Here is a 13,530-nt window from a genome sequence, read left to right as displayed (position 1 = left end):
ACTTGATGACACCTGACAACTGACAACATAACAGCACCACCGTGCAACTCCCATAAAATACCTTTATTCCCTACTTGAAATACACATTTACATAATACAAAATATGCAATACAAACTTTAGAATAGATGAGACCATGACTGAACTCATGCTTTATTTGTCTCCTTGACCTTGTAGCCTTGTATCAAATGCCAACTTAGAACATCTGATTTTTAAGATTTTGTACCTGCATTTTAATAATATAATAATTATGATAACATTTGTGATGATTTTATACATAAAGTGGTATTAATTGAGGAAGAGAATTTGAGGAGGAAATGTTAGCTTGTTGAGAAACTTCCATAGGAAACAATGATGTTAGAATAGTTAATTCTGAGGTAAACTCTTTAAACAATGAATGAAGGGTATGTAATCTGACGGTGGCCTGGAAGACAGTTTTCCAATTATTTGATGAAAATGTGCTATTTATTAAGCTACATTTTTTCTCTATATTTTAACTGAAATACATTGTTTTAAGACAAGTGGAGCTGAAGGTTGTTGTTGTTGTTATGTGCCGTGAGTAGCCACAAGGAATTGACAAAAATTTGCAATCTGAGAAAAAGGGACCTAAACTAAGGAAAAGCCATGGGACTATCCACAGGTACCTATGGTTCTAACTAAATACTATTCCAATCAAACCTGTGTATTTTACCATTACTCCCTCTTCTTTTCAAATATGTTTTTGGTAAATTTTTGGATTTTGTTCCCTGCAACATCATTTAAAATAAGTAAAATGTTATTATTTGTCCTATGTCTTGGTCAGCTTTCTTTTTAGCTATTCAATAAACTCCCTCATTTGGCATTTTTGTTTGTTTTTCTAGGCAGGCAAATTTGAGGGTAGGAATATCAGGGAAAAAAAGTAGACAAAAAGTCTAAATATGCTTTAATGTTCTTGTATATAGAATCTTTTTAAATTTGAGAACAATATTTGCCATTGATAAGAATCTTTTATTGAAAATGAGTTTTAAAAATGGACTAATCTAAGATTTCTAAATGAATTTGTATGTTAATGTATATAGGACTTTTAAAAGCAAAAGACATTTAAATAATTCTTGAACAACTTTCTAGTACTCATTATCAGGGATTGTGTAATCAGTATAGGAGATTGTGATATTGTTGTTGTTAATGTTGTTAGTTGCCTTCGAGTAAATTCTGACTCACAGCAACCTTATATACAACAGAACGAGACACTGGCTGGTCCTGTGTCATCCTCACAGTCATTTTTATGCTTAAGTCCATTGCTGCTGTCACTGTGCCAATTCATCATTTTTGGAGTCTTCATCTTTTTTGCTGACCTTCCACCTTACTGGACCCTCTGGATAATATTTGTCTGAATTATGAAAATCAAACTCTTGCCATCCAGTGTTCTAAGGAGCATTCTGGCTGTACTTCTCTCAAGGCAGATTTTTTCTGTTTTTGTTGTTCTTCTGGCAGCCCATAATGCAATTAAAATTCCTCTCTAAAACCATAACTCAAATGTATCAATTCTTATACCATCTTTCTTATTCATTGTCCAGCTTTCACATGTGTATGAGGCTATTGAAAATAAGATGGCTTGGATCACATGTATCACTGATATTTTTTCAAATGATATATAAAGTAAAATATCAGACTGCATCTGCCATTTTGAGAAACTTTTCATTTCCTTGCAGATTTTTATATAGAAATACATGGTACCGGTCACCATCAAAGCAGTTTGAATGATACTGACGTGGTGCAGTGGTGAGGCAGAAAGAACAGAGTTGTTTTTGTCCTTTCTGTAGCTCTCTCTTGTCTGTTTCAAGCCTTCTTCTATAGCCTTATAAATCTTCTCATTATGGACCCATCATTTTCCTTTATGCTGTCTGCAGAAAAATAAAGATAGATGTAACAAGCATCCTTTATATCCACCACTTAGCATTGTCAAATCTTAACATTTTGCCCCATTTAAATTTTTTTTTTTTAAGAAATAAAATATTACAGATCCATCCAGTTGAATTATTTTGTTTCTATCTGGGATTAAATATACTTTAAAAGTAACCATTACATTAATGACATTCTTTAATGATTATTTTTATATTTTTTGTCCTTTTTCTACATAAACTTATTTTCATAGTAAATATGTACTATTAAATCATTTTGTAAATTTTACATAAAATGGTTTCATATATTTTATTTCTTCAATGTGACATATTTGCCTCAAGATAATTTTTTTATATTCATACATGTTTATATATAACATCAGATCATTCATATTGAATATCCTATTGCATTGCTATAATATTGCTTTATTAGACTACAATGCATATTATGTATTCTCCTGTTAATATATATTGTTTTTCCAAGATTTTTGTTGTTAATGCTAAAATCATCATTCTTGTCTATGTTATCCTATGTATATTTTTGAGACTTTCTCAAGATATAAAATTAGCAACAGAATTTCTGGATTAAGCAAGTATTCTGCAGTGCAAAGTATTTACAAATGTCTGTTGAAAATGTACCGACTTAGAATTCTACCAGCAGTATTGTGTCATAGATCCACACCTTCTGTATGTTAAAAATTTTCAGGTTCAATGCGTCTTGTTATTAAGGGTTGTTTAATCAGTTCTGGCTCATAGCAACCCTATGTAGGGTTTCCAATGATAGGTTGCTGGGTTCGAACTGCTGACTGTGCAGTTAGTAGTTCAGTGCTTATCTTACAGTGCCACACTAGGCTCAATACTCGGTATAAGGTAAATATACATAAATGTATATTATCAGGCTAACAAAAGAAAAATAATAATAAGGCTACTTATTTTGACTAGTACAACAGCTATGAACTGGTATTTTAATGTTTTCATACTTACAAGTATAGTTTAGCAGGTTTTTTGTTTACTTCTAATTTTTTTTCTTTAAGTCCATTTAAGTTTTCTTATGTTTTTTAGGTTGTTACTTTTATTATTTAATTTTGTGAGGTTTCTCTTAATGCATCTATCTTGGGTGGTAAGCATTTGTTGATTTTACCCATTGAAAATATATGCTGTATTAATGGCATGTTTTTTTACTTACGTGGTATATAATGTAGGAATCTAAATAAACTTCAAAACAAACCATGATACATATTAGAGAGAGCTGGTTCTTACCTCACTCTTTGAATTAATTTTATTCTTCTTGTTCTTATATTTGTCGTGTGGTATTTAAAATTAGTTTATCGAATTCCATGAAAAGTCTTAATGCAATTTTAGATTAATTTTCTAAGGACTGCAATTTACAGAATAAGATTTTTTTTGGACACTAGTCTTCTTACTTATTTAAGATAATTTTATTCTTTTCAAAAATACTTAATAATTTTTATAAAGGTCTTGAAAATCTTTGTTAAACTTATTCTTAGTTTTCCTATAGTTTTGGTAACTCTTTGTAGTTGTTAGGTGCCACTCAGTCATCTCCTACTCATAGTGACACTACGTACAGTATAAGAAAACATTGCTCAGGACCTGTGCCATACTTCACAATTGTTGCCACATTTGAGCCCGTTGCTGCAAACATTGTATCAAACCATCTGGGTGAGGGTATTATTTCAAAATTATATTTTAAAATTAATTGTGGTTGCTCCCTTCTTGATACCTGTGGGAATGAAATCGTGTATTCTATAATGCATCAGAATTCTGCAGAAACAAAAAACTTTAGGCAAATGGAAATTACTAATCTTATTTTCAGAAAAATAATTAAGAACAAATACAATTAACATCAGAGAAATGTTAACTTAAATGATTTTTAAAAGCATATTTATTTGGCTATTTTGATGTTGTTGTTAAACATCATTGAGTCAGTTCTGACTCATAGCAAGCCTGTATATTGTTTCTGAGGAGAGGATGGTGGGCTTAAACCGCTGACCTGTGATTCAAGCCAACCTTGCAATCCAGCGTTTTACCCCACAGCATCACACCAGGACTCCTGGATATGTTGTTAGATGCTGACAAATTGGTTTTAACTCATAGCTAACCTGTGCACAAGAACAAAATAGTGTCCAGTACTGTACCTTCCTCACAATTGTTATGCTTGAGCCCATTGTTGTTGCCACAAAGTCAACCCATCTTACTGGAATTCTTTCTCATTTTGCTGATAGTGAGGCAGAACAGTATAGAGTTACTTTAGTCCTTACCGTAGCTCTCTGTGTTTCAATTCTTCTTCTGCAGTCTTATAAATCTGCTCATTGTGAATCCATCATTTCCCCCTAACTTTTGAGTCCACAGGGTGTGTAGAGAAGCTAGAACAGTATATCTTGCAGAATCAATGACACTACCCTGACCTCAGATGCATTCTGACGTTAAGGAGACTAGACATTGTGATATCTGGAGTGTCTTAAGAAAGCAGCATTTGAAAAATGCTAAGCCCTTCTCCATATTTCCATATCATGATTCTTTCTCATACAGATCATCCTCATTATCATAATAATACATATCATGTGAAAATTTGAGGACATTGAAGGTACAGATGAAAAAGATGAGTCTGGAAATGTCACATGTATGTTTTTCCATTGAAAGTATTTAATATAACATACAAGGGTAAGTCAAGTATTAATGCTACTGTGGTTCCAGTTCACACATACATGGATTTATTCCAAAACAGAGCATGTTGGAGCATGTCTCTGGAATCACTGGATAGTTTCAGACAAGTTCTCTCAACTGTGCACTTGTCTTACTCTCATTGTTGTTGTTGTTGTTAAGTGCCATTGAGTTGGTTCTGACCCATAGCGACCCTGAACAGGGTTTTTGAGGCTGTAAATCTTTATGGGAACAGATAGCCTCATCTTTATCCCAATAGTTTCGAACTGCTGACCTGTGGTTTGCAGCCCAATTTGTAACAACTATGCTACCAGAGCTCCTTTTACTCTCATTAGGGTGCATTTAAAAAGCATCCCAATCAAAACAGTGGCCTCTACTGGGTCAGTTCTGTTCAAATTAGGCAGGTCAGCTCAAAAGGTTATGCAGATTGTAATATGAATTTCCAAAGTAGAAATCTTGATAGATATTTCTCAAACTATACAGAAAAAACATCAGGGCTAATTATGAACAGGCTTTAATAAAATTGAAAACTTCATTGGTGGGAAGAAGGCCAGAAAAGTTACTCTGAGGAACTTATATGAATGAATAAGATTGCATTATGTATATTCAGCATATCTATCTCTCTAAGCCTTTCCTGAAAAATTCTGCACCTTTGATTTACATTACATGAAAACAGCAGTTTTGGCATCTTCGAGGAACTCAAATCTTGTTCCTTTACAATGTTCGTTGAGTATTGGAAACAAAAAGAAGTCTAAAAGAGGAAACTCAGGGCTGTGGAGTAGATGAAGTTAGATTTCCCAATGAAATTCTCTAGAACAGTCCTTCCCAACCTTGATAAGTGATGTGATGGAGAAAATAAAATTTACTCATTATAGATAATAGACAGTATATGCTTGCATGTTTGTGTGTCATGGGGAGATAAGTGCTAATATTAGTAGAACTATCAGGAAAGATCACTTATTATAGTAATCACCTGTATTTTATAAATAAGTGAGCCCCAAAATTATATGATGGTAGGGAAAGAGTTGTCTAAGAAAAGATTTCACATAGTACAAAGTGTTGAGATAAAAACAAGTTTGACATATCTGGAACATAGTAAACTAAAGAGGAAGAGGGAAGAGCCTGTATTAAGAATAGACAGAAAATGGGAAGGTAGACTCTTTCAGACCAATTTTTCTCAAGCTTTAAACAGGTATCTTGTAAAAATGTGAATTCTGGTTAAGGAGATCTAGCGTGGGCATAAAGGAGCCAAGGTGATGCAGTGGCTAAAGCCCCCAGTGGTTTGATGGTTTGGCGGTTTGAACTCATAAGCTGCTCAGTGGGACAAAGTTGTAGCAGCCTGCTTTCATTAAGATTACAGCCTTGGAAATGCATTCAGCCATTTACTCTGTCCTGTCATTATCAGTTGAAATGGACTTGAAGGTTTAGAATGGACTTACAATGCTAGCAAGCTTCTTGTAATGTTGTTGCTGCTGCTCTGTGGAGCAGGTTTTAAAGAGTAAACGTGTACATCATGGTCAAGTTATAGTTTATGTGTGGTGAGGAACCAGCTAATGATTTTAAATGTGGATTAGTGTTAAAAAATAAAAGAGACTCTTCTCAAGGCTGTACAGAGAATAGATTGAAAGTGTTAAGAATGGAAACATAGACACTGGATACAAAGCCATTGTAGTCATCTCAAGGGAGCTATGATGGTGGCTTGGACCTGATGGCAGCAGAGCAGAAGATAATACTTGCTCTGACTTGCTAAATAATTGAAAGTACAGAAGGTAGGATTTACTGATAAATTAGTGAAAGAAAATCTGATTTGAGCAACTAAATAAATGTTGATGTTATATTGAAATTAAGGGAGTATGAGAAGAACAGTTTTGTCAGCACAGTAGCAGTTTAAGTTTGGCTATTAAATTTAAAGATAACTTAATGATGTAATTAAATATATGTCAAAAGTCCAGAAAGGATATCAAAGTGATAAAGACAGGCAACGTCTGAATGAGTTCTTCTGAAGGGTGTACATCAGAGCAAAAGTATGAGTCCTAGGCAGTGCGCTATTTAAAGGTCTGGAAGAAAAGTTTTTATAAAAAGGAGACTGAGCAAAAACAGTCACCGAGCTTTCCTTCTTCTCATAAACATTTTCTTAACTTAGCTTCCAAGTAAAATATTTCTGTGAATAAGGAAATAGTCAATCATGTCAAATAGAGGAAGTTGGGAAAAAATCCACAAAGTAACTGTGATCTTAACACCATTAATGCTAAGAATGGCCTTCCATGTATTCATATACTCCCCAAATATTTATACCAGTAATATAATTTAGATCTATTGGTTTTTCCTGAAATAATATCAATATATAATATTCAATGTAAAGAATGAATGCTAGGAAGACAAAAATTATAGGTTTAACTTGTTGTTGTTAAGTGTTATTGAGTTGGTTCTAACTCATAGCTACCCTGCATAGGGTTTCTGAGAAGGAGCTGAAAGTTTGAACCACTGATGTTGTGATTAGCAGGCTAGTTTTTATCCTAGAGTACCACACCAGGACTCTGTAGTTTTGACTACTATATCCCAAACTCACAAAAAACTGTAAATTAGACAAAAGTACATATGAATGCAGAAATCTTCAGAAAATACAAGATGTTAAAGAGCAAAAATAGCAATCAGTATCTAGAAGGAATTAGACAAAAGTCATTTAAAGTTTCAACTAACTTTCCCTAGGACTCATTTTCCAATACTATGAACCTCAATTTCATTTTGTATAGTATGGGATTTCAAAAAGTTCATGGAAAAGTGGAGATAAAAGATAATGGAAGTTTTCTATGAACTCTTTGAAACCCCACTCCTCTCACATTTAAACATGTCCAAAGTCAGTATTAGATCAATCAGACAGAGTTCAGATGCACAGATATGGGATAAATCATGGATAGAAGTCTTCTGGACAAATTATGTAGAGAGTAATATAAGATACATGAGTGATATAGCAGCATATGAATCAAAAAATGTGGCAGATGCTGATGTTACTGGCTTAAAAATATACATTAACAACCAACAAGTTAATATAACAGCAATGAGTGCTACCATTGTTAATTTATGCAAAGGAATAAAATTTTCATGAATAAAATTAAAGTCAAGATAGTAGATTCTAGACTTTAATTTATCATTCAGTATTCCAAGATTAAAGTCATGGCTAGAGACTAAAATAATCATATAGTGACTTTTAGAATATTTTTCTTGTGAATCACTATTAAATGCATAAATAACACCCCTTATGATTTCTTATATGAAGTTTCATATATTCCACTTTGTACTAGATCCTGTTGTAAGTTAAGTGCTGAGGCAAAAAGGCAGGATGTGGGATAAATTATGTCTACTCTATACCCTCATGCTGATCCTAAATTAAAAGAAGGGCAACAAAATCACACAAAATTTCATTAATATAGTGCATGCTGCAATGAAAACAATTAATATAGTGCATGCTGCAATGAAAACAAGGCTTGATGTCAACGATGGATGAGAGCATCAATTGCTCATATGCAAGTTCAATTTGAAGCTAAATAAAATGATTACAACTGGAGACTTTGGACCCGGAGAGGGAGAGGCACGGTATGTGGATGACTGGGGGTGGGGATGGGGGTGGGGGCAGGCTTGCGGGGTATACCCTTTGGTTGATGGATGATGCGTGGAAGGGATTGTAACCATGGCAAGGAAATTATATACGACTGAATCAATGTGAAACTGATGTCCTCCCATGTAAACTATCACATAATTCACAATAAAGCATTAAAAAAAAAAGATAGCAAGTCTACAAGAGTCAAAAATTGACCTTGAGTATGTCCCATCTGATATCAGAGACCATGGCAATAAGAGATTTGATAAACTGAACAATAGAGAATAAAGACAAGATAAGCTATGGGATGACATCAATAACATTGTGCATGAAGCAAAAAAAAAAGGTCATTAAAAAGACTGGAAAGAAAGAAAATACCAAAATGTTTGTCAAAAAAAAACAAACTTGCTCTTGAACGTAGGGTAGTCAAATCAAAAGAATAAATGATGAGTGAAGTAAAAGAGCTGAACATAAGATGTCAAAGACTGGCTAGAGAAGACAAACTAAAGTAATTATACTGAAATGTGCAAGTATCAGGAATTAGAAAGTCAAAAGTGTAAGACATGCTTGATATTTTTCAAGCTAAAAAAATGAGGAAAACATTCTAGACTCAATTTGTATTATTGAAGGATTCTATGGACAAAATATTGAACAATGCAGACAGTATCAAAAGATAGAAGGAATACACAAAATCACTGTACCAAAAATAATAGGTAGACATTTAACCATTTCAGGAGGTAACATATCAAGAACTAAAAGTAATGCAAGAATAAGTATAAACTGCACTGAAGGCATTGGTGAAAAATAAGGCTTCAGGAATTGACAGAATACCAATGAGATGTTTCAGCAAATGGATACAGTGCTGGAGATATTCACTCAACTACACCAAGAATCTTTGGAAGACAATTTCCTGGCCAACCAACTGGAAGATCTTAATATTTATGTTCACTCCAAAAAAAGATGATGGAACAGAATGTATAAAAATTCCCCCAATATCATTAATATCACATACAAGTAAAATTTGCTGAAGATAATTTAAAAACTTTTGCAGCAATGAATCAACAGGAAAATACCAGAAATTCAAGCCAGATTCAGAAGAGAACTTGGAAGTAGAGATGTCACTGCCAATATCAGGTACATCTTGACTGAAAGCAGAGAATGACAGATTTTTTCCCTAAGTTTCATTGACAACGCAAAGGCATTTGACTGTGTGATTTATAACCAATTGTGTATAGCATTGTGAAGACTGGGAATCCTAGGACACTTTCGTACTGCATACATAACTGTCCATAGACCAAGAGGCAGTTATATTGTTGTTGTTGTTAGGTGCCATCAAGTTGGTAGTTACATATGAGATTTGCTAGAATGTAGTGATTCCTCTGTATTTGACAAAGATTTTTGTAACACACAATTACATTTTTTAAAATAAACTGAAAATGGAAAGTTGTTTGAAAATACCAAAAGTTTAAACATAGTTTAAAATCAGGAAAGGTGTACATTAAGATTGTGTCTTTTCATCATATGTATTCAGTCTGTAAGCTGAACAAACAATTAAATAAAATCTCTCTGGTAGTGCAGTGGTTACAAGTCAGGCTGCTAACCTCAAGGTTAGCAATTCAAAACTACCATCTGTTCCATGGGAGAAAGATGAGGCTTTCTGTTCCTGTAAAGATGTATAGCCTCAGAAACCGTATACAGGGTCGCTATGAGTTGGAACCAACTCCACAGCACATAACCCTCACCACCACTATGTGAAGAAGAAAGTAGTATCAGGATTGGAGGAAGACTCATTAACAACCTGTGATTTGCAGACAACAGCATTGCTTACTGGAAGTGAAGAGAATTTAAAATACTACTAATGCAGATCAAAGACAACAGTCTTCAGTATGGATTACATTTCAATAAAATCAAAACAAAAACCTTTAAAATTAGATCAGTAAATATTGTGATAAAGAAAAGCCTGAAATTATCATGGATTTCATTTTACTTGGATCTACATACAATGGTCATGGCTGTTGCAGCCAGGAAATCAAACAACATATTACATTGTGCACATCTGGTAAAAAACAAAGATGTCATTTAGAAGAATAAGGTGCACCAGACCCAACCAGTGGTATTTTCAATTGCCTCATATGCATGTGAAAACTGGGCAAGGAATAAAGATGACTGAGAAGGAATAGTTGTTTTTGAATTATGGTATTGGAGTAGCATATTAAATATACCATGGACTGTCTAGTATTATAAAAGCAAAAGTGAAGAACACACTCAGAATTGCTCAAGCTGAAAGAACTGAAGAAATAATTCAAGCCTTGACTTGTAATATTGAATGATTCTATGGGCAACATATTGAATGATGCAGAAAGCATAAAAAGAAGATGGAAGGATTACACAAAGTTCACTGTACCAAAAAGAAATGGTCTATGTACAAACATTTCAAGAGGTAGTATATGATCTAGAGGTAATGATCCTGAAGGAAGAAGTCCAAGGTGCACTGAAGGCATTGGCAAAAACAAGCCTCTGGAAACTGATGAAATAGGAATTGAAAATTTTCAACACACTGATGCAATACCGGTGGCACTCACTCATGTATACCAAGAAATCTGGAAGATAGTTACTTAGTCAACTGATGAAGAGATCCATTTTTGTACCCATTTCAAAGAGATGTGACCTAACTGAATGAGAAAATCATCGAACAATATCATGAATACTATGTACAAGTAAGGATCTCTGGTAGCGTAGTGGTTACTATTCGGGCTGCTAATCTTATGTTCAGCAGTTCAAAACTACCAGCTGTTCCACAGGAGAAAGATGAGGCTTTCAGCTCCCATAAAGATTTACAGCTTCAGAAACCCTATGCAGGGTCGCTATGAGTTGGAACTGAATCCACGGCACATAACAACCACAACACCAATGTACAAGTAAACATTTTTTAAAGATAATTTTTTAAAATATCTGCAAGAGTACATTCATGGGTCCAAGTACTGCCAGAGGTCCAAGCCAGATTCAGAATAGAATGGGGAGTGAGGTATCTTGTTGCTGACCAAGGAATCTTGGTTGAGACCAAGATTTTTACCTTTACTTTATTGACTACAGAAAGACTTTCATCTGTGTGGATCTGGCAAGCTATGGACAATATTTCAGAGCATAAGTATTCTGGAACATTTAATTGTTATCATAAGGAGCCTTTACATAGGCCAAGAGGTAGTTGTTCAAACCAAAGAAAGGAACAATTAATGGTTTAAAATTGGGAAAGATGTGTGTCAGGGTTGTATTCTTTCACCACACTTATTCAATCTGTATAGTGAGTAATAATCCGAGAATCTGGGTTATAAGAGAAAGACTGTGACATCAAGATAGGAGAAAGACTTATTATGACCTGTGATATGCAGATGATACCACCGTGCTTGCTGATAGTGAAGGGGACTTAAAATACGTATTGATGAAAACCAAAGACTATGGTTTACACCTTTATGGAAAGATAACAAAAATCTTCACCACTGGACCCATAAATAACATCAAGATAAATGAAGAAAAGATTGAATTGTTAAAGACTTCATTTTTCTCAGATTAACCATCAACGCTCATGAAAGCAGCAGTCAAGAAATCAAGCAACATATTTGATTAGGAAAATCTGTTGCACAAGACCTCTTTAAAGTGTTAAAGAACAAAAGCGTCAGTTTGAGTAAGGTGCACCTGACACAAGCCATGGTATTTTCAATCGTCTCATATGCTTGTGAAACAGTGAGTATGGAAGACTGTAGAAGAATTGATGCATTTGAGTTATGGTGCTGGAGAAGAAAATTAAAGATGTCACGGACTATCAAAAGAATGAATGCATCTGTGCTGGAAGAAATACAGTCTACAGCCAGAATGAACCTTAGAGGGCTGGATGGACGTGCTTCATCTCTCATACTTCTGACATATTACCAGAAGGGACCATTCCCTGGAGCAGAAAAGAAGAAGATCCCCAACAAGATGGATTGAAACAGTAGCAGCAGCAAGGGTCTCAGATGTAGCAACAATAGTGAGGCTGACGCAGGACCAGGCAGTGTTTCATTCTGTTGTGCATGTGGTCTCTGCCAGTCGGTGTTGACTCAGAAGCACCTAACAGCAATAATTGGTTTCCTGTAGAATGCACATTTCTATGTAGGAAGAGGAACACTTAGAATTCTCCTTAGAGGAGAAGATGAGAAGATAGGACATTTCAACAAGAAAGACTAGTAGTCCCTGGAACAGGACATCATGCTTAGCTAAAAAAAAAAAAAAAAAAGGAAGAACTTTAATGAAATGTGTATGGAACAAAAGGCTGAAAAACATAGAAAAATTGTGAAAATGACATGGTTAGACAGTGTTCTGGTTGTTAAACATAGCATTGCTAAGAGTCCAAACTGTCTCAATGGCATACAGCAATGAGATGTTGGAATAATAAAATATAATGTTTACATTTTATTAAGATGTGCCAGACTGACTTGTAAATGCTTAATATATTTTCACATTGTTAATATACCTTGTGAACTCTGCTGTCGTGCTGTTAGATAAGCACTGAATTTCTAACCAAAAGTTTGGCGGTTCAAACCCACCTGCTGCTTCTTACATCTACATACAGGGTTACCATGGGTCAGAATCGACTCAATGGCACTTAACAACAACAGCAACAAATTTACTTTGACTCAATTAATTCATCACAAAAATCCTGAGGTAGTTAATATTTTAATCTCCACTTTAAAAATGAGCCATTGAGAGGTTACAAAACTAGCCTTAATAGTAAGTGGCAAAGCTGGGACTTGAACTCTGGTAGTCTGGATCTGGATACCACATTATTAGTCACTTTGCCTACTGTGCTTCCCTATACCCTACAATATGAGGTACCTCCAATATGCCATGAAAGCACAGAGAAACAGAGACCGAAGTTTCACAGAAGAGATAATATCAAATTTAGAGTAGAGGGTATGAATTATTCTGCTAAATTATTTAGGATGACTATTTTGATGAATTACCTTTAACAATGATATTGTCCAATGTTTACCTCATTCTGCTGGTTAGATCTCTTTGGAATGGGTACAAATATGGATCTCTTCCACTCAGTTGGCAAGATAGCTGTCTTCCAAATATCTTGGCATAGATGAGTGTCTCCACTGCTGCATCAGTTTGTTGAAAGATTTGAATTTGTATTCCATCCATTCCCACAGCCTTGTCTTTTCCAAGTGCACATTGAACTTCTTCCTTCAGTACTATTATCTCTTTTTTTTTTTTTTTCAATTTTAATTAAATGTTTTTATTTTGCATTGAGTGGAAGTTTACAGGGCACATCATCAGCTTCACATTCAACCATTCATATAGCTTGTTTATTACATTGATTATTATCCCCTCCA

The 13,530-nt window shown here is 34.5% G+C and overlaps 1 protein-coding gene across 1 annotated transcript in view; it reads left to right on the top strand.

The window, feature by feature from the left end:
* BANK1 (B-cell scaffold protein with ankyrin repeats 1) overlaps positions 1 to 13,530 on the top strand; it is a 538,680-nt gene that overhangs the window by 205,878 nt on the left and 319,272 nt on the right. The window contains exon 5 of the mRNA XM_006872727.1: positions 859 to 874. Within this exon, the coding sequence (XP_006872789.1) occupies positions 859 to 874 (16 nt within the window). The remainder of the gene's footprint in view (positions 1 to 858; positions 875 to 13,530) is intronic.

The sequence above is a fragment of the Chrysochloris asiatica genome, unplaced genomic scaffold (assembly GCF_000296735.1).
Source record: "Chrysochloris asiatica unplaced genomic scaffold, ChrAsi1.0 scaffold00211, whole genome shotgun sequence".
Classification (NCBI taxonomy): Eukaryota; Metazoa; Chordata; class Mammalia; order Afrosoricida; family Chrysochloridae; genus Chrysochloris; species Chrysochloris asiatica.
Note: the sequence above shows the minus strand (reverse complement) of the source record. Positions and strands in the feature narration are given on the sequence as shown.